The sequence below is a fragment of the Scyliorhinus torazame genome, chromosome 5 (assembly GCF_047496885.1).
Source record: "Scyliorhinus torazame isolate Kashiwa2021f chromosome 5, sScyTor2.1, whole genome shotgun sequence".
NCBI lineage: Eukaryota > Metazoa > Chordata > Chondrichthyes > Carcharhiniformes > Scyliorhinidae > Scyliorhinus > Scyliorhinus torazame.
The window spans coordinates 172774082-172791916 of NC_092711.1; the positions used below are offsets into that span (position 1 = coordinate 172774082).

The following is a 17835-nucleotide window of genomic DNA, read 5'->3' on the forward strand; positions in this document are numbered from 1 at the left end:
GTGATGTTCTCCGAACTGTCAGGAATATAGGTACAACATTTGGAGCCAATTCTGGTGCAAGTCCCACCCTCACTAAGCAGGAGGTAATTTAGGGCCATTCGGTTTTGCAGGGTCACTGTCCTTATTGCTACCATTTCGGTGCTTATCTCGATCAGTGCCTCGGTAGTATCGTTTGCCACTTCTTCCAGAATGTTAGCGACCTTTCGTAGTTCTTTTATGGCAAAGGCCACTCCTATGGTGGTGGTGGTGGTGGTGGTGGTGGTGGTGGTGGTGGTGGTGGTGGTGGTGGTGGGTGGGGGGGGGGGGGGGGGAGTAAAATTCCAAAGTATCGCTGTGTCTCGGTCTCTTTTCTGTAAGGCCTGGGTTCTCTCTCAGGGTCCGTATGTGGTGTACATAGGGAACAACATATCCTAAGTAGCAGGATCCTGTCCACTTACTGGGAGCCATGGGTAAGCTTTGTGTCCACAAATAAAGTGGACATTATAATGTACCGTTATATGCTGTGTATTGCATCGGATTAGTTCCCATTGTCACTACCCAGATCCACTCTCTTGCCCCTGGGTATGTGTTATTGGGCAACTCTTTCAGCTATGCATATCCCTTGGAGATGTCATATGTCCATCGGCATGTGCTGTGTCCCACGCTAATCACCCCGGGCCATCCCGTTGGGGTTCTTTGCAGACACAACACCTCATTAGTCCACCTCATATCAGTGATTGCGAACCATGGTGGAGCTTGGGTGAAATTATACCGGGGTTGGTAAAACCCGGTGAACACCCCTGAGATGGTACCCTGCCTTCTTCCATTGTTCTAGATGTATGGCGTATATATCTATCCCCGCGATATCGTCCATCGATTTCCCCCCCGTCTCGTTCTGCTTAATTATTCACGCTGCCACCTCCGTTATATTAAAGGGCACTGATCTCAGGGGTATTCCCCCTTTTGCATGGATTGGCACATGGGCACACACCCAACAGCTAGAGACATCTATGCCTTTCGCATATAAACATGACATGTACAAGTAGGTATTTACATGCAAGTCCCGTTAATTCTGCGTTGGGAGTCTACTCCCGGTTACTACCATCAAACATATTATCATTCTTACAGCAAACATCATGGGTCTTCTGCAGTTTTTCGGAATTTTGGTTGTGTGGAGTTACCTGATTTGAACATAAATACATATTTTTACTCTCGGTATACTTTTAATTGTGCCCAATGTTTCCATCGTCCCATACCCTTTATGTTCACACATACACAGGTATCCCCACTGATCAGGACTTGATACGGTCCTGTCCATCGGGGGCAAACCCAGGCTTTACCATCACCTTTGTCTCTGCTGTAGGGACATCAGGGAATGCAGTCCAAAATAAGTCCAGATTTTTCTCCTTTGTCTCCTGCCCAGTCCACACTGGCTGCCGCATTTCCTTTAACTGATTACTGAGCTCTAATATGTATCTACGCGTCCTGTCCCTTATCGGACTATTTCTTCTCCCCGTTATTATCCCCTGCACAGTTGCATAGCTCATCCCGTCGTCACCTCATAGGATGATAATCCAGTTGTTCGGTTTGGGCTCGCTCTTAACTTCATTAGGACAATGAGCAGCACATCTACCCATTGCTGCCGATTCTCCCCTAGAGCCTTTGTCAGGGCAGTTTTTTAGGGTCCTATTCATCTGCTCTACCATTCCTGAGCTTTGGGGATGGTCAGGGATGTGGAATTTTTGTTCGATCCCCATCGACTCACATGTTTTCTTCATTACTGTTCCAGTAAAGTGTGTTCCTTGGTCCGAATCTAGTTGCAAAGGTATCCCCCAGCGAGGAATCGCATCCTTGTCTAATATTCGTGCCACGGTTGTGGCTGTGCAGTCGCGGGTTTGGAATGCCTCCACCCATCTGGTAAATTGGTTAATTATTACTAGGCAGTATCGTTCTCCCTGGCTCGGGGGTTGTGATCCGGTAAAGTCAATTTGGAGATTCTCCCAGGGTCCCTTTGGTCTCGGCTGATGTGCCACCCAGATCTTTACGGGGCACCCCGGGTTGTACTGCGCACATGGGATGCATCTCTGACAGTGCTTAGCTATATCTCTCCCCATTCCTGGCCACCACCATTAAGTAAGTAGTCTTACAACATCAGGTTAAAGTCCAAAAGATTTGTTTCAAATCACCAGCTTTCGGAGCACAGCTCCTTCCTCAGGTGACGGAGCTGAATTTTCCTCAGCTGAAGGTGAACTTTCACCTGAGGAAGGAGCTGAGCTCCGAAAGCTAGTTGGACTTTAACCAGGGGTTGTAAGACTTCTTACTGTGCCCACCCCAGTCCAACACCGTCATCTCCACATCATTAGGAATTAACACTGTTTCCCAGTGGGCCTGTTGTAGGTTTGAGACTGATCTGAGCTTACTGTTGTTCAACATTTCTACAATGGTATGCCTGGTGTGCAAGATAATATCTCCGTTCATTACTGTAGGTTCGCTGACTCTGACCGCCCATGCTGCGCAGTCCAGAACTGCCACGCAGCGAGCCAAGCCCGTCTTGTTGAGTAATATGCCACTGGTCTTCGCCTGTCCCCGTGGACTTCGGTCACTACTGCGGCATGGAACTCACCTTCGTTCCTGCAATGTATGTAGGTCGGCTTTCTCAGGTCTGGTGGACCGAGGCCGGGGGCAGAAGTCAATGCTTGTTTTAACTTCCCGTGTGCTTCTTCCTGTTCCGGTCCTCATTCTATGGAGCAGACTGATTCCTATTGGCTGATTGCGGCAAGGCTCCCCGTGACGTCACAATGCGGAAGTGACATTTTGAGCCTCACAGTTATTCCTATTGGACAAGTGATCCACTGTGACGTCTAAAGGACGGAAGTGACATTTTGAGCTTCAGAGTGATTTCTATTCAGTGATTCGTACAGGATTGCATTGTGACGTCACAGGAATGGAGGGGCGTTCGCAGTCAGTTTGGGACAAACAAAATGCTGCAGATTGGAAATGAGCTCAGTGCGTCCGGCGGTGAAAGCCCCGCCCACTCCCACGTGAGGCCCGAATCCACCCTCTATTGGCTACAGGAACAATGGAAACCTGGGGAGGACCGGAAATACGCTGGGCCTGCAGCAGATCAGTGTCCGGTCTTTGTGTCAATGGCTGCACGGAGCTTCCTCCACTGGTCTGCCCAGCAAAGCTGCTGCTCCTCTGTCTGAGTGAATATCGATCTTCACACAGACTGAAACTTCCTCCTGTCTCCAACATCTGGGAGTAAAACACTTTCTTTTCTTCCCCTGTCCATTTCTTTTCAAATTCTGACCTTCAATTGCTTTTTAAAAAAAATAAATTTAAAGTATCCAATTATTTCTTTATTCCAATTAAGGGGCAATTTGGCATGGCCAATTCACCTACCCTGCATATCTTTGGGCTGTGGGGGTGAGACCCACGCAGACATGGAGAGAATGTGCAAACCCCACAAGTATAGTGACCTGAGGCCAGGATCGAACCTGGGACCTCAGCGCTGTGAGGCAGCCATGCGATCCATTGTCACCGTGTCACCCCTGACCTTCAATTGTTGACTTATTTAAATCCCCAGGCCTCCATGGGAGGCAAGGGAGGAGATTGAAGAGGATCTGACAATTTCAAATCTTCTCTGGTCACAGGAGCGGAGCTAGAGGACAGGAGGACAGATAATGTAGTACCATTATTCAAAAGAAGTAAGAAAATACCAGGAAATTACAGACCAGTGAGTCTAACTTCAGTGTGTGGAGATGCCGGCGTTGGACTGGGGTGAGCACAGTAAGAAGTCTTACAATACCAGGTTAAAGTCCAACAGGTTTGTTTCAAATCACTAGCTTTCGGAGCACTGCTCCTTCCTCAGGTGAACGAAGAGGTGGGTTCCAGAAACATATATATAGACAAAGTCTAAGCTGCAATACGATGCTTTGAATACAAGTTTTTGCAGGTAATTAAGTCTGCAGGTCCAGACGGAACAACTGGGGAGAGGGAGAATCACAGGTTAAAGAGGTGTGAATTGTCTCAGGCCAGGAGAGTTGGTAGGATTTTGTTTCGATTTGGATTTTGGTCTGACATCAGTGGTCGTTAACTATTGGAAAAAAAACTCTGGGGCAGAATTGATCAAGGATAGTCAATATGGTTTTGTCAGGGGGAGATCGGGTCTTTCAAATTTGATCTGAATTTTTTGAGGAGGTGACTAGGTGATGAAGGCTGTACAGTTAATGTAGTTTAAGTGGACTTCTGTGAGCCTTTTGATAAAGCCTGACACAGAAGACTAGTCAGGAAGATAAAAGCCCTGGGGATACAGGGCAATTTGTCAAATTGAATCCAAAATTGGCTTTGTGGCAGGAGGCAGAGGGTGATGGTCGAAGATTGTCTTTGTCACTGGAAGTCTGTGTCCAGTGATATTCCGATGGGATCAGTACTGGGTCCCTTGTTGTTTGTAGTGTACATTAATGATCGGGTGTGAACGTAGGAAGTAAGTACGTTTGCAGATGACACAGAAATTGGTGGTGTGGGAAATAGTGAGGAGGAAAGCCTTAGATTACAGGATGATGTGGACGGACTGGTTAGATGGACAGAACAGTGGCAAATGGAATTTAACTCTGAAAAGTGTGAGGTCATGAATTTTGGGAGGATTAACAAGGCAAGAGAATATACAATGAATGGTCGGACCCTAGGAAGTACAGAGGACCAGAGGGACCTTGGTGTGCATGTCCATAGGTCCCTGAAGACAGCAGGACAGGTAGATAAGGTGGTCACGAGGGGATATAAGAGTATAGGTCAGAGGAGCAGAATTAGGCCATTCAATCAATCGGGTTATGGGATTCATGCTTCTATTGGCTGAGGTATAGAATATAAGAGCAGGGAGCATTTGATCGGCCAAAGCATACAAGGCTGTGGACCAAGTGGTGGGAAATGGGATAAGAATAGATAGGTACTAGATAGCTGATGCTGAAATGATGGGCTGGAGGGCTTCTTGTTCTGCTGTAAAACTCTGATTCTATGAGGACAGAGAGATGTCTGGTGTTGTTTTATTGCACAGATTAGATATATTATTGGTTGTTCTGGAATAAAGTACATTGATTATTCTGGTTTTGTAATATAGTCCTGTAGCTACGTTATATATTTCCAGTCAGATTTATAACAGAAGACGAGGAGTCCATTGGACGTTTCAAGTCGATGCCCACTCTGTTGAGCAATTCTGTCAGTGTCGAGTGGGTCCCATTCTGTGACCCTGCATTGCCCATCCAATTTCAGTCAGAAATTATTCATCATCTTTGCTTTAAAAATAAAGTTTTTCAGTTTTACAAATTCTTACAGAACATGCAAATTTTTATAAAACCCCAAAACATCCACCAAGAAAAAAAGAAACAAAACACAATCCGACACAAGACAACTCCACCCCCCCACCTCCCAATCCCCCCCACCTCCCAATCTCTTCCCCCCCACCTCCCAATCTCTTCCCCCCCCCCCCGCTACAGCAACTGATAGTGACCAACTCCTTGAAGTAAGTAATAGAAGGCCACTACCTTGAGTAAAACTCTGGACTGATTCCCTCACGGTGTATTTAATCTTTTCAGTATAAAAATTTCATTAGATCCCCACACCATGCTGGGGCAATTGGTGGGGTTGGAGACCTCCACTGAGCAGGACTCACCTCTGGGTGATCAACGAAGGGAAGGCAAGGACATCGGCCTCCGCTCCCCCGTCTGCAGCCCCAGCGAGTCCGACACCCCAAATATGGCAACCAAAGGCCAGGGCTCCAGTTCGATATTGATAATCGCCGACATGGTACGAAAGAAGGAGACCTGAAAGCTCACTAGTTTGGGACAGGACCAGGACATGTGTGTGTGGTTGGCCGGCCGGACCTCTGGAACACCGCTCACACCTATTGTCCACATCCAGGAAAAAACTGCCCATCCTCTCCTTGGTTAGCTGTCCCCTAAACACTACCTTTAGCTGGACCAAGCCCAGTCTCGCACACGATGACGTGGAGTTCACCCTGTCAAGGACTTCACTCCACACCCCATCATCTCCTACAGGCCCCACATCCTCCTCCCACTTCACTTTCACTCCATCCACTGAGCTTACTTCTTCTGAAAGGATCCGCCCATAGATTCCAGACGTGTTACCCTCCTGCGATCCCGCAAGTAAAAGGATTCTTTCCATTAGAGATGCTGGCAGAGCTTGCCCTTGTTTCTCAAAGTACTTCCCAACCTGCTTCTCAAACTCCGACGGCAGTGCCCCCACCAGCATATCCACCGTGATAGGAACGGCTGCACCCACTGGAGTCAATTCCACCAACCTCCCTCCTGGTGAGCCACACGCACTCACCAAATCCGTCGAAGGGTTTCCTCTCGTAACTTCCTTCCCATCAGACTTTTTTAAATTTTCAGCATGATTTTGTCGACGTGTTCACTGAACCTTCAGCTTGACCCAAGTTTGTTCACATAAATTCCCCGGGAATTGGGCAAAAAGGACGAAAAAAACCAACCATCCTGATGGTGCGACGTAGTGTGTGACCTTCTCCAACATACAGCCACCGGAGATCTGACAGGAAGCAGTGAGCATGGATCTGTCAGTCAGCCTGAATCAGCACCTTCAGGAGAATTGGGAGGGTGAATATTAGATACAGCAGAGTGAGAATGGAGGGTGTGTGTGGGATGGAGAGTTACAGCTTGTGGGGGATGAGAGAGGAAAGAATGTTCCAGAGAAACTAGAATTGTCTGTTTTGAATTTCTATCCTGCACTGACAGTGATGTCTTTTGTTAACTCCTAGTCCAGAATATTCAACAGTGAGGATTTACAGAAAGAAATCTCAAACCAAACATCACATCAAGATCTGACCGAGTCACTCGGTTCATTAGGTCCTGAATATCATCGGCCTTTGAATCTGGAAAGAGAAATGTTTCCCTGATTTGTCAGCTTCAAAAGATTTTAACCATCAGTGTGACTGGAAAAGCACCAAGACACACACACCCGAGTGAGAGTGTTCCAGAGCATTGACTGTGGAAAGAGCTTTAACCAGTTACACAGCCTGAAAACACATCACACCATTCACAGCGGGGAGAGACCGTACACGTGTTCTGTTTCAACTGATTGTCCGACCTGGAGAGACACGAGGAGACCCAAAACATGGAGAAACCATGGAAATGTGGGGACTGTGGGAAGGGATTCAGGGCCCCATCAAAGCTCGAAGCTCATAGACGCATTCACAGTGGGGAGAGGCCGTTCACCTGCTCTCAGTGTGGAAAGGGATTCATTCAGTTATCCAACCTGCAGAGACATCAGCGGGGTAACACTGGGGAGAAACCTTTTACCTGTTCTCAGTTTGGGAAGAGATTCACTCAGTTATCCAGCCTGAACTCACACCATCGAGTTCACACTGGGGTGACGCCATTCACCTGCTCTGAGTGTGGGAAAAGATTCACTCGGTTATCCAGCCTGAAGTCACACCAGCGAGTTCACACTGGGGAGAGGCCATTCACCTGCTCTCAGTGTGGGAAGAGATTCACTCACTTATCCAGCATGCGGAGACATCAGCGAGTTCACACTGGTGAGAGGCCATTCACCTGCTCTCAGTGTGGGAAGGGATTCACTCACTTATTCAATCTGCAGACACACCACCGACTTCACACCGGGGAGAGGCCATTCACCTGCTCTGACTGTGGAAAGGAATTCTCTCGACTATCCCACCTGCAAACACACCAGCGAATTCACACTGGGGAAAAGCCATTTAGTTGCTCTCAATGTGGGAAACGATTCAATGATTCATCCGCCCTGCGGAAACATCAGCGAGTTCACACTGGGGAGAGGCTGTTCACCTGCTCTGTGTGTGGGCGGGGATTCACTCAGTTATCCATCCTGCAGACACACCAGCAAGTACACACTGGGGAGAGGCCATTCACCTGCTCTGGCTGTGGGCAGAAATTCTCTCGGTTATCCAGCCTGCAGAGACACCAGCGAGTTCACACTGGGGAGAAGCTATTCACCTGCTCTCAGTGTGGGAAGGAATTCACTCGGTTATCCAGCCTGCAGACACACCAGAGAGTTCACACTGGGGAGAGGCTGTTCACCTGCTCTGACTGTGGGAAGGGATTTACTCAGTTATCCACACTGCGAGTACACGAGCGAGTTCACACTGGAGAGAGGCCCTTCACCTGCTCAGTGTGTGGGAAAGGATTCAGTCAGTCATCAGACCTGCTGAGACACCAGCGAGTTCACAAGTGATGACAGGGGTTGGATTCGGCTGTTATTGCTGCTGTTAATCACACCCAGGACTGAACCGTGTTGATTCTGACACTTGGTGCAGTGGGAGGGTGGGAGGGTTTCTTTCTGCTGGATTGGCCATGACTTTGCTTCCAGTGGGCTGATGATCATTGAGCCTGAGAGAGCACATTTCCACTGAAATAATCCACAAAAGCTGATGGAAGGACATTTATTTTATCATGCAAAGTAAATAATGTTTTTCCTACCACTACAGGCAGATCTAATATAAATACATTTGTCTCTTTGGGAAGGATGCATCATCAATGGGTGCACACTCTCCCCGTGTCTGCGTGGGTTTCCTCCGGGTGCTCCGGTTTCCTCCCACAAGTCCCGAAAGATGTGCTTGTTAGGTGAATTGGACATTCTGAATTCTCCCTCCGTGACCTGAACAGGCGCCGGAATGTGGCGACTAGGGGCTTTTCACAGTAACTTCATTGCAGTGTTAATATAAGCCTACTTGTGACACTAATAGAGATTATTATTAAAGAAGGAAGTAAAGGATTAAACTGAAAGTGCTGCACAAATCTGAAAAGGTTTGTGTTCGGTCAAAGGTGGGACCGATTTTAAGAAGCAGCAAAAAATGAACAAAAATATAATAAAGAGGTAGGAAGGAAGTAGAGTCTGAGGGTAAACTAGCTCGAATATATAAATAGATAGAATCAGATGTGGCATGATTTATACAGTTGGGAGTTAAGGTCAGAACTTCAGCTTGGAACTGCCAACAAACAGCCTCGTCCATAGTACTTGAGGAAAAGGACAGTCACATTGCTGGGTGTTTATTGTAGACCCCCAGATAGTCAGCGGGAAATTGAGGAGCAAATATGTGCGCAAATCATGGAGGTGTGTAATAATAATAATAGGGTAATTATCTAAGGTGATTTCAACTTTCCCAACATTAATTGGAATAGTCATCAATAGTCATCATGTTAAGAGTTTAGTTAATAATCTTTATTAATGTCACAAGTAGGCTTACATTAACACTGCAATGACGTTACTGTGAAAATCCCCCAGTCGCCACATTCCGGCTCCTGTTCAGGTACACTGAGAGAGAATTCAGAATTTCCAATCCACCCAACAAGCAGATGGAGTAGAGTTCTGAAAATGTATGCAGGAGAACGTTTTAGCTCAATATGTAGAGGGTCCAACAAGGGATGGTGCAGAGCTGGACCTAATTCTGGGGAATGAAGCCGGCAGGTGGTTGATGTGTTGGTGGGGGAGCATTTTAGTGATGGCGACCACAACATGGCACAAAATAAAATGGACAAGTTGCAAAAAAAGGTTGTGTATTGGGAGAGAGCGGATTTTAGTAAAATAAGACCATGGAAGTACAAGAGTTACTTGTGGGAAAATCTACAGAAGAGCACTGGGGTCATTCAAAAAGGAAATGGGGAGGGTATAGGCCCAACATGTTCCCTCGAGGGTAATAGGAAGGAATAACAAGCACAGAGAACCATGGATGGCCAGAGACATTCAGGATAAGATGAGAAGGAAAAGAGAGTCTTTTAGCAAGTACAAAGGGAGCAATCAACAAAGGCATTAGTGGAGTATAGAAAGTGCAGGGTGGAGTTTAAGAAAGCAATTAGGAGAGCAAAGAAAGGACATGAGAAAGTTCTGGCTGGTAAAAGTAGGGAAAATCTCAAGATATTCTCTAAGTATATCAATAACCGGGGAAAGAGTCGGGCCCATTCGGGATGAGGGGGAGTCTGTGGGTGGAGCCAGAGGACATTGGCAGGATGTTGAACAAATTCTTCACATCTGTCTTCACCCAAGAGAATGAGGAGGTAGATATGGAACTCGGGGAGAGAGACTGTGAGGTTCTTGAGCAAATAGGGAATGACAAGGTATTGGAGGTGTTGGCAGGCTTAAAAGTGGACAAATCTCCATATGCAGATGATGTATGTCCCAGGATGCTGTGGGAGGGAAGGGAGGAGATTGCACGGACTCTGCCCCAAATTTTTAACTGCTCTCTGGCCACAGAGGACTGGAGAATAGCTAATATGGTCCCACTATTTAAGAAAGGTTGTAGAGATAAGCCAGGGAACTACAGAGCAGTGAGTCTCATGTCAGTGGTAGAGAAACTGTTGGCGAAAATTCTGAATGAGAGAATCTATTTCCACTTGGAGAGGCAAGGATTGATCAGGATTCGTCAGCATGACTTTGTCAGAGGGAGGTAATGCCTAACAAATTTGATTGAATTTTTTGAGCATGTGACCAAGTGTGCAGATGAGGGTAGTGCAGTTGATGGTGGTTAGGGGCTGTTTAGCACAGGGCTAAATCGCTGGGTTTGAAAGCAGACCAAGGCAGGCCAGCAGCACGGTTCAATTCCCGTAACAGCCTCCCCGAACAGGCGCCGAAATGTGGCGACTAGGGGCTTTTCACAGTAACTTCATTGAAGCCTACTTGTGACAATAAGCGATTTTCATTTCATTTTATATGGATTTCTGCAAAGCCTTTGACAAGGTCCCACATGGGAAACATATTACAAAGACAAATGCACATGGGATACAGGGTAACTTGATACGGTGGATTCAAAATTGACTTGGCTGTAGGAGACCAAGGGTGATGACAGATGGCTGCTTTAGTGACTGGAAGCCAGTATCCAGTGGTGTCCCACAGGGATCTGAGCCGGGTCCCCTATTGTTCATCATTTATATAAACAACATAGATGACGATGTGGGGGGTACAATCAGTAGGTTTACAGATGACACAACGATTGGCCGGGTGGTTAACAGTGAGGTGGAGTGTCTTGGGTTGCAGGAAGATACAGACGGGATGGTCAAGTGGGCAGAAAAAAGGAGATGGAATTGAACCCTGAAGTGTGAGGTGATACACTTTGGAAGTTGAAATTTGACTGGGAAGTATTCACTGAATGGCCTGACAGTGGGAAGTTCCAAGGAACAAGGGGACATTGGCGTGCTGTCCATAGATTTCTGAAGGCAGAAGGGCAGGTTAATAGGGTGGTGAAAAGAGGCATATGGGACACTCGCTTTTATTAATTGGGGCATAGATTACAAAAGCAGGGAGGTCATGTTGGAGTCGTGTAGAGGTTTGGTGAGACCACAGCTGGAGTACTGTGTACAATTCTGGTCACCACATTATAGGAAGAATGTGGTTGTACCGGAAAGTGGAGCTGAGTCCACAAAAGATCAGCCATGATCTCATTGAATGGTGGAGCAGGCTCGAGGGGCCAGATGGCCTACTCCTAGTTCTTATGTACTGGAGGGGTGCAGAGGTGATTCACCAGGATGTTGCCTGGGATGGAACATTTTAAGTTGTGAACAGAGGTTGGATAGGCTTGGGTTGTTTTCGTTGGAGCAGAAAAGACTGAAGGGCAGCATGATTGCACAGTGGTTAGCACTGTTGCCACACAGCGCCAGAGACCTGGGTTCGACTGTGTGGAGTTTGCACGTTCTCCCTGTGTCTGCGTGGGTTTCCCTCGTGTGCTCCAGTTTCCTCCCACAGTCCGAAGATGTGCAGGTTAGATGGATTGGCCATGCTAAATTGCCTCGAGGTGGGGAATTGGGCCGAGATAAGGTGCTCTTTCAGAGGGCCGGTGCAGACTCGATGAACTGAATGGCCTCCTTCTGCACTGTAGGGATTCTATGACCTGATCAAGGTGGACAAAATTATGAGTGGCATGGACAGGGTGGATCCAGGGTGGACAGCAGCTGTTCCCTTTAGTTCAAAGGTCAGCTACGAGGGGACAGAAGTTCAAGGTGAGGAGCAAGAGGCTTAGGGGGATTTGAGGAATAACATTTTTACCCAGAGGGTGCTGACAGTTTGGAATGCACTGCCAGGGAGGGTAGGAGAGGCGGGTTGCCTCACAGCCTTTAAAAAGTATCTGGATGAATACTTGGCATGTTCTAACATTGAAGGACCAGGTGCTGGCAAATGGGATTGGGGAGGCAGGTCAGGTGTCTTTCATGCTTCGGTGCAGACTCTGATGGGCTGAAGAGCCTCTTCTGCACTGTATTATTCTGTAAAGATCTGGATGAAGGTTTTGAACTTCAATCGCTTTAATTGATGGGCGGGGGGGGGGGGGGGGGGGGCTGGAAAGGACTCTCGCTGGAAATCACATGAGAGAGGAAAAAAAGACCAGTCGTCAACCTGCTAGTTGTGAAGGCAGTCTCATTGGGGAACAAGCTGAGGAAGGAAGGCTATGTTTGCTGGCTCTCTCTCTCTGCCTTGTCTAAAATTGTGTGTGGCTCTCACCCTGCAGTCAGAGAACTCTCAGTGTGACTGGTCTGCATTTAAACCTGCAAAGCTGGGACCAGTTGGTGATAAATCCCAGATTTATCCACCTGGACCAGCTTTACACGGGAAACTCCAGGTCAACAACCTGGAGACCCTGCAAACTTTATCCTTTGTTTTGTAACAGCCTCTGAAGCGAGACTCTATCTGTTTGTTGTTTGTTTGTCTATGCGTGTACTCGAGGAATTCTTCAGGAAGACATTGATAGTTTTACTTCCCAATTACAACCGTGCGTTTATCAATGCTTGCAACTTGTTAAAAGTACTTTGTTATATAATAAACAGTAGTTTATTGAAAGAAGCCTTGATAAAGACCTTTTTTGGGGAGATTGGGAGAGAAGTTGAACCGTTGGCCATTTTGGTGAGTAAATTGAAGCTTTAGGTGAATGGTACAACCTGCGGAGTTGTGGGGCGAGATACTACTCACACTCCTCCCATCTCGATTGGAACAATTTGAAGAGGAAAAGAGTAACTAAAGCTGGCATTTGTCCTCTGGAGAGTGAGTCTGGGGAATTGATAGTGGAAAACAACAAAATGGAGGAGGCTTTAAACGGGTATTTTGTGTCTATCTTCATGGTAGAAGCCTTAAAAAAATTCAGAAAGGTAATTGAAAATCAAGAGATGATAGAGAAGGATGAACATCGAACAATCACTGAGAAAAGTTCCAAGGAAACTATTGGACCCAAAGGCTGACAAGTCCCCAGGGCCAGATGACTTGTATCCTAGGGTTTTAAAAGTAGTGGAGGCACAGAGAGTAGATGCATTGGTTATAATCTCCCAAAATTCCTCAGATTCTGGAAGGGTCCCAGTGGATTGGAAAATAGAGAATGTAACACTTTTGTTCAGGAAAGAAGGGAGGAGAAAGCCGGAAACCATAGGCCAGTTAGCCTAACATGTGTGTCATAGAATCATAGAACATACAGTGCAGAAGGAGGCCATTCGGCCCATTGAGTCTGCACCGACCCACGTAAGCCCTCTCTTCCACCGTATCCCCATAACCCAATTACCCCTCATAGAAATGATGTAGAGATGCCGGCGTTGGACTGGGATGAGCACAATAAGAAGTCTTACAACACCAGGTTAAAGTCCAACAGGTTTGTTTCGATGTCACTAGCTTTCGGAGCGCTGCTCCTTCCTCAGGTGAATGAAGAGGTATGTTCCAGAAACATATGTATAGACCGATTCAAAGATGCCAGACAATCCTTGGAATACGAGCATTAGCAGGTGATTAAATCTTTACAGATCCAGAGACGGGGTAACCCCAGGTTAAAGAGGTATGAATTGTGTCAAGCAGGACAGTTGGTAGGATTTCGCAGGCCAGATGGTGGGGGATGAATGTAATGCGACATGAATCCCAGGTCCCGGTTGAGGCCGCACTCATGTGTGCAGAACTTGGCTATAACTTTCTGCTCGGCGATTCTGCGTTGTCGCGCGTCTTGAAGGCCGCCTTGGAGAACGCTTACCCGGAGATCAGAGGCTGAATGCCCTTGACTGCTGAAGTGTTGCCCGACTGGAAGGGAACATTCCTGCCTGGTGATTGTCGCGCGATGTCCGTTCATTCATTGTCGCAGCGTCCGCATGGTCTCGCCAATGTACCACGCTTCGGGACATCCTTTCCTGCAACGTATGAGGTAGACAATGTTGGCCGAGTTGCACGCGTATGTACCGCGTACCTGGTGGGTGGTGTTCTCACGTGTAATGGTGGTATCCATGTCGATGATCTGGCACGTCTTGCAGAGATTGCCATGGCAGGGTTGTGTGGTGTCGTGGTCACTGTTCTGAAGGCTGGGTAGTTTGCTGCAAACAATGGTTTGTTTGAGGTTGCGCAGTTGTTTGAAGGCAAGTAGTGGGGGTGTGGGGGTGATTCCCAAGATGTTCATCTTCATCGATGATGTGGTAAACACTGTGAAGAAGATGTCGCAGTTTCTCCGCTCCGGGAAGGTACTGGACGACGAAGGGTATTCGGTCGGTTGTGTCCCTTGTTTGCCTTCTGAGGAGGTCGGTGCGGTTTTTTGCTGTGGCGCATTGGAACTGTCGATCGATGAGTCGAGCGCCATATCCCGTTCGTACGAGGGCATCTTTCAACGTCTGTAGATGTCTGTTACGCTCCTCCTCGTCTGAGCAGATCCTGTGTATACGGAGAGCTTGTCCATAGGGGATCGCTTCTTTAATGTGTTGAGGGTGGAAGCTGGAGAAGTGGAGCATCGTGAGGTTATCCGTGTGTTTGCGGTAAAGCGAAGTGCTGAGGTTACCGTCCTTGATGGAGACGAGTGTGTCCAAGAATGCAACTGAATTTGGAGAGTAGTCCATGGTGAATCTGATGGTTGGATGGAACTTATTGATGTCATCGTGTAGTCGTTTCAGTGATTCTACACCGTGGGTCCGAAGGAAAAAAATGTCATCGATGTATCTGGTGTATAACGCCCTCATAGAAATGTTCCAGCACAGAAGGCCATTCAAACCATCTTGTCCGTGCCAGCCCGAGGACTCCCAGGTGCCCTTTCTAATCCAACCTTCCTGCACCCGGTCCATAGCCCTGTAGCTCAGAGCACTTAAGGTGCAAGGCCAGGTACTAAGAGTTTAGGGTCTCTGCCTCCTCAAACTCGTGCAGCGAATTCCAGATTCCTACTAACTACCCTCTGCATAAAAAAGTTCTTCCTCATGTCCCCTCGACACTTTCTGCTTCTTATCTTGAATCTATGTCCCCTGGTTCTAGAATTCTCCACCAAGGGAAACAATTTTATCCTGTCCACTCTATCTCTCCCCCTCATAATTTTGTACGCCTCAATTAAGTCATCCATCAGCCTTCGTTGTTCCAAGGAAAATAACCCCAACCTAGCCAATCTCTCCCCGTAGCTACAAGTTTTTCTAGGCCCAACAATATGCGTACTTGTACACCAAGATCTCTCACTTCATCTACCCCTCTTCATACATTCCCATTTATTGTGTACTCCCTACAACTGTTTGACATCCCTAAATGCATGACCTCACACATCTCTGTGTTAAATTCCATCGGCCACTTTATCACCCACTCCACCAATTCATCTTCATTCAGGAGATTGTATCTATCCTCTACACAGTCCACCACTCGGTCAATCTTTGTGTCGACTGCACATTTCCCAATCGTGTTTCCACGTTCACGTCCAAATCGTTAATCTATAACACAAACAGTAAGGGTCCTAAAATCGAACCGTGTGGAACATCACTTGAAACAACTTTCTAATTGCAAGGGAAGTCATTACCCTTTGTTTCCTGTTCCTAAGCCAACTTTTTATCCAGTTTGCCACATACCTCTATATCCCATGGGCTTTCACTTTCTTGACCAATCTGCCAACTGGGACTTTGTCACACGCCTTGCTAAAATCCATGCATACCGCATCCACTGCACTACCTCTATCAACCTTTCTTGTTTGTCACTTGCTCAAAGAATTCAATCAAATTTGTGAGGCAAGACCTTCCTGTAACAAATCCATGCTGACTATCCTTGACTAGTCCATGCCTTTCTATGTGACAGTCAATCCTATCTCTCAGGATTGATTCTAGTAATTTGCCCACCAATACACAAGACTAACTGGCCTATAATTGTTTGACTTTGTGATAGGGAAAGTCTGAGAATCCATTATTAAGGTTACAGTAGGTTACTTATAAAATCATAATGTGATCAGGCAGAGCCAACATGGCTTTGTGAAAGGGAAATTGTGTATAACTAATCTGTTAGAGTTTTTTCATGCAATAACATTCAAGGTGGATAAAGGGGAACCGGTAGATGTGGCAGACTTTAAATTCCAGAAAGCATTTGATAAGGTGTCACATCAAAGGTTACTGCACAAGATAAGATGCCATGGTGCGGGGGGGGTGGGGGGGGGGGACGTATTTACACGGATAAAGGATTTGTTAGCTAACAGGAAGAAGAGTAGGGATAAATAGATCCCTTTCTGATTGTCAAGCTGTAACTGGCGGAGTGACACCGGGATCAGTGCTGGTTCCTCAAATATTTACAATCTACATCAATGAGTTAGATGAAGAGATCAAATATATGAAAGTTAAATTGAGCAATGACACCAGGGTAGAGAGGAAAGATGTCAACAGGAGGTGGAGATTCTGCAAATGGATGGGGCCAGGTTCAGTGAGTGAGCAGACATCTGGCAGATGGAGAATAACGGGAGTAAATGTGACCTTGTCTGTTTTGGCAGGAGGAATGGAAAAGCTGTATATTAGTCAAATGGAGCGAGATTGCAGAACTCTGAGGTACAGAGGGATCTGGGTGTCCTGGTACAGGAATCACAAAAGCTTAGTGTGCAGGCACAGCAGGTGATTGGGAAGGGAAATGGAATATGGACATTTATTGCAAAGGGAAAGGATTACAAAAGAGGGGAGTTTCACTGCAGCTGTACAGGGCCTTGGTGAGACCACATCTGGAATACGGTATACAGATTCAGTTTCCGTATTTGGGAATAAAGATATAATTGCTTTAGAATCAGTTCAGAGAAGGTTCACTTGACCCAATCCTGGGATGAGGGGCTGATTGGATGAAGAAGTTGAATAGGTTGGGCCCAATCCCACTGGAGTTTGGAAGAATGGGAGGTGATCTTATTGAAACATGGAATATTCTGAGGGGACTGGACAAGGTGGATACCCAGAAGATGTTTCCCCTTGTGGGGGACAAGGGAACTCAGAGGCAGATTTTAAGAATAAGAGGTTTCCCGTTAAAGACAGAGATGATGATTTTTATTTTGTGCCTCAAGAGGGTGATGAGAGTGGAATTCTCTTCCCAGACAGCAGTGGATCATTGGCTCACTGAATCTACTCAGGGCTGAGTTCCACAGATTGTTGACAGACGAGTCCAGGGTTATGGGGGTGGGAGCAGACAGGAAGGTGGAGCCAAGACCACAGTCAGATTAGCCACGATCTTATTGAATGGTGCAGCAGGCTTGAGGGGCCGAATGGCCTACTCCTGCTCCGAAGTCCAATGTTCCCCTGTTGCTTTGCAAACTTCAAACTACCATCAGGTCACCCTTCAGTCTTCTCTATTCTAGGGAAAAGCCCCAGCTTTTCCTGAGGGTGAAATGCTCTCAGTTCTGCTATTATTCGTGTGAATCTTTGTTACACCTTCTCCAGTGCCTCGATTTCCTTTTTCTGAATGGAAATCATAAATGTTGTCAGTGCTCCCAGTGTAATCTAACCCTGGTTCTAAACAACATAACCCTGCTTTTCAATTCTCTCCCTCCAGAATGGAACCCTATATATGGGCCCCACATCGCAGGAAAGATGTGAAGTTCTCAGAGAGATTGCAGGGAAGATTGACGAGAATGGCACCAGGGATGAG

At 46.9% G+C, this 17835-nt stretch overlaps 1 protein-coding gene across 6 annotated transcripts; it reads left to right on the plus strand.

Annotated features, from left to right (window-relative positions):
• The first annotated feature begins 2847 nt into the window (after positions 1–2847).
• LOC140422332 (uncharacterized) lies at positions 2848–10829 on the plus strand. Of its 6 annotated transcripts, none has more exons than XM_072507365.1 (3): positions 2848–3240; positions 3633–3759; positions 6770–10829. In XM_072507365.1, the coding sequence occupies exon 3, from the start codon at positions 7126–7128 to the stop codon at positions 8218–8220; it is 1095 nt and encodes a 364-aa protein (XP_072363466.1). In that variant the 5' UTR covers positions 2848–3240; positions 3633–3759; positions 6770–7125; the 3' UTR covers positions 8221–10829. The 6 variants fall into 6 exon arrangements, with proteins under 6 accessions (XP_072363466.1, XP_072363467.1, XP_072363468.1 ...); XM_072507366.1 differs by having other exon boundaries at positions 6775–10829; XM_072507367.1 differs by having other exon boundaries at positions 2848–3020.
• Positions 10830–17835: the final 7006 nt, after the last annotated feature.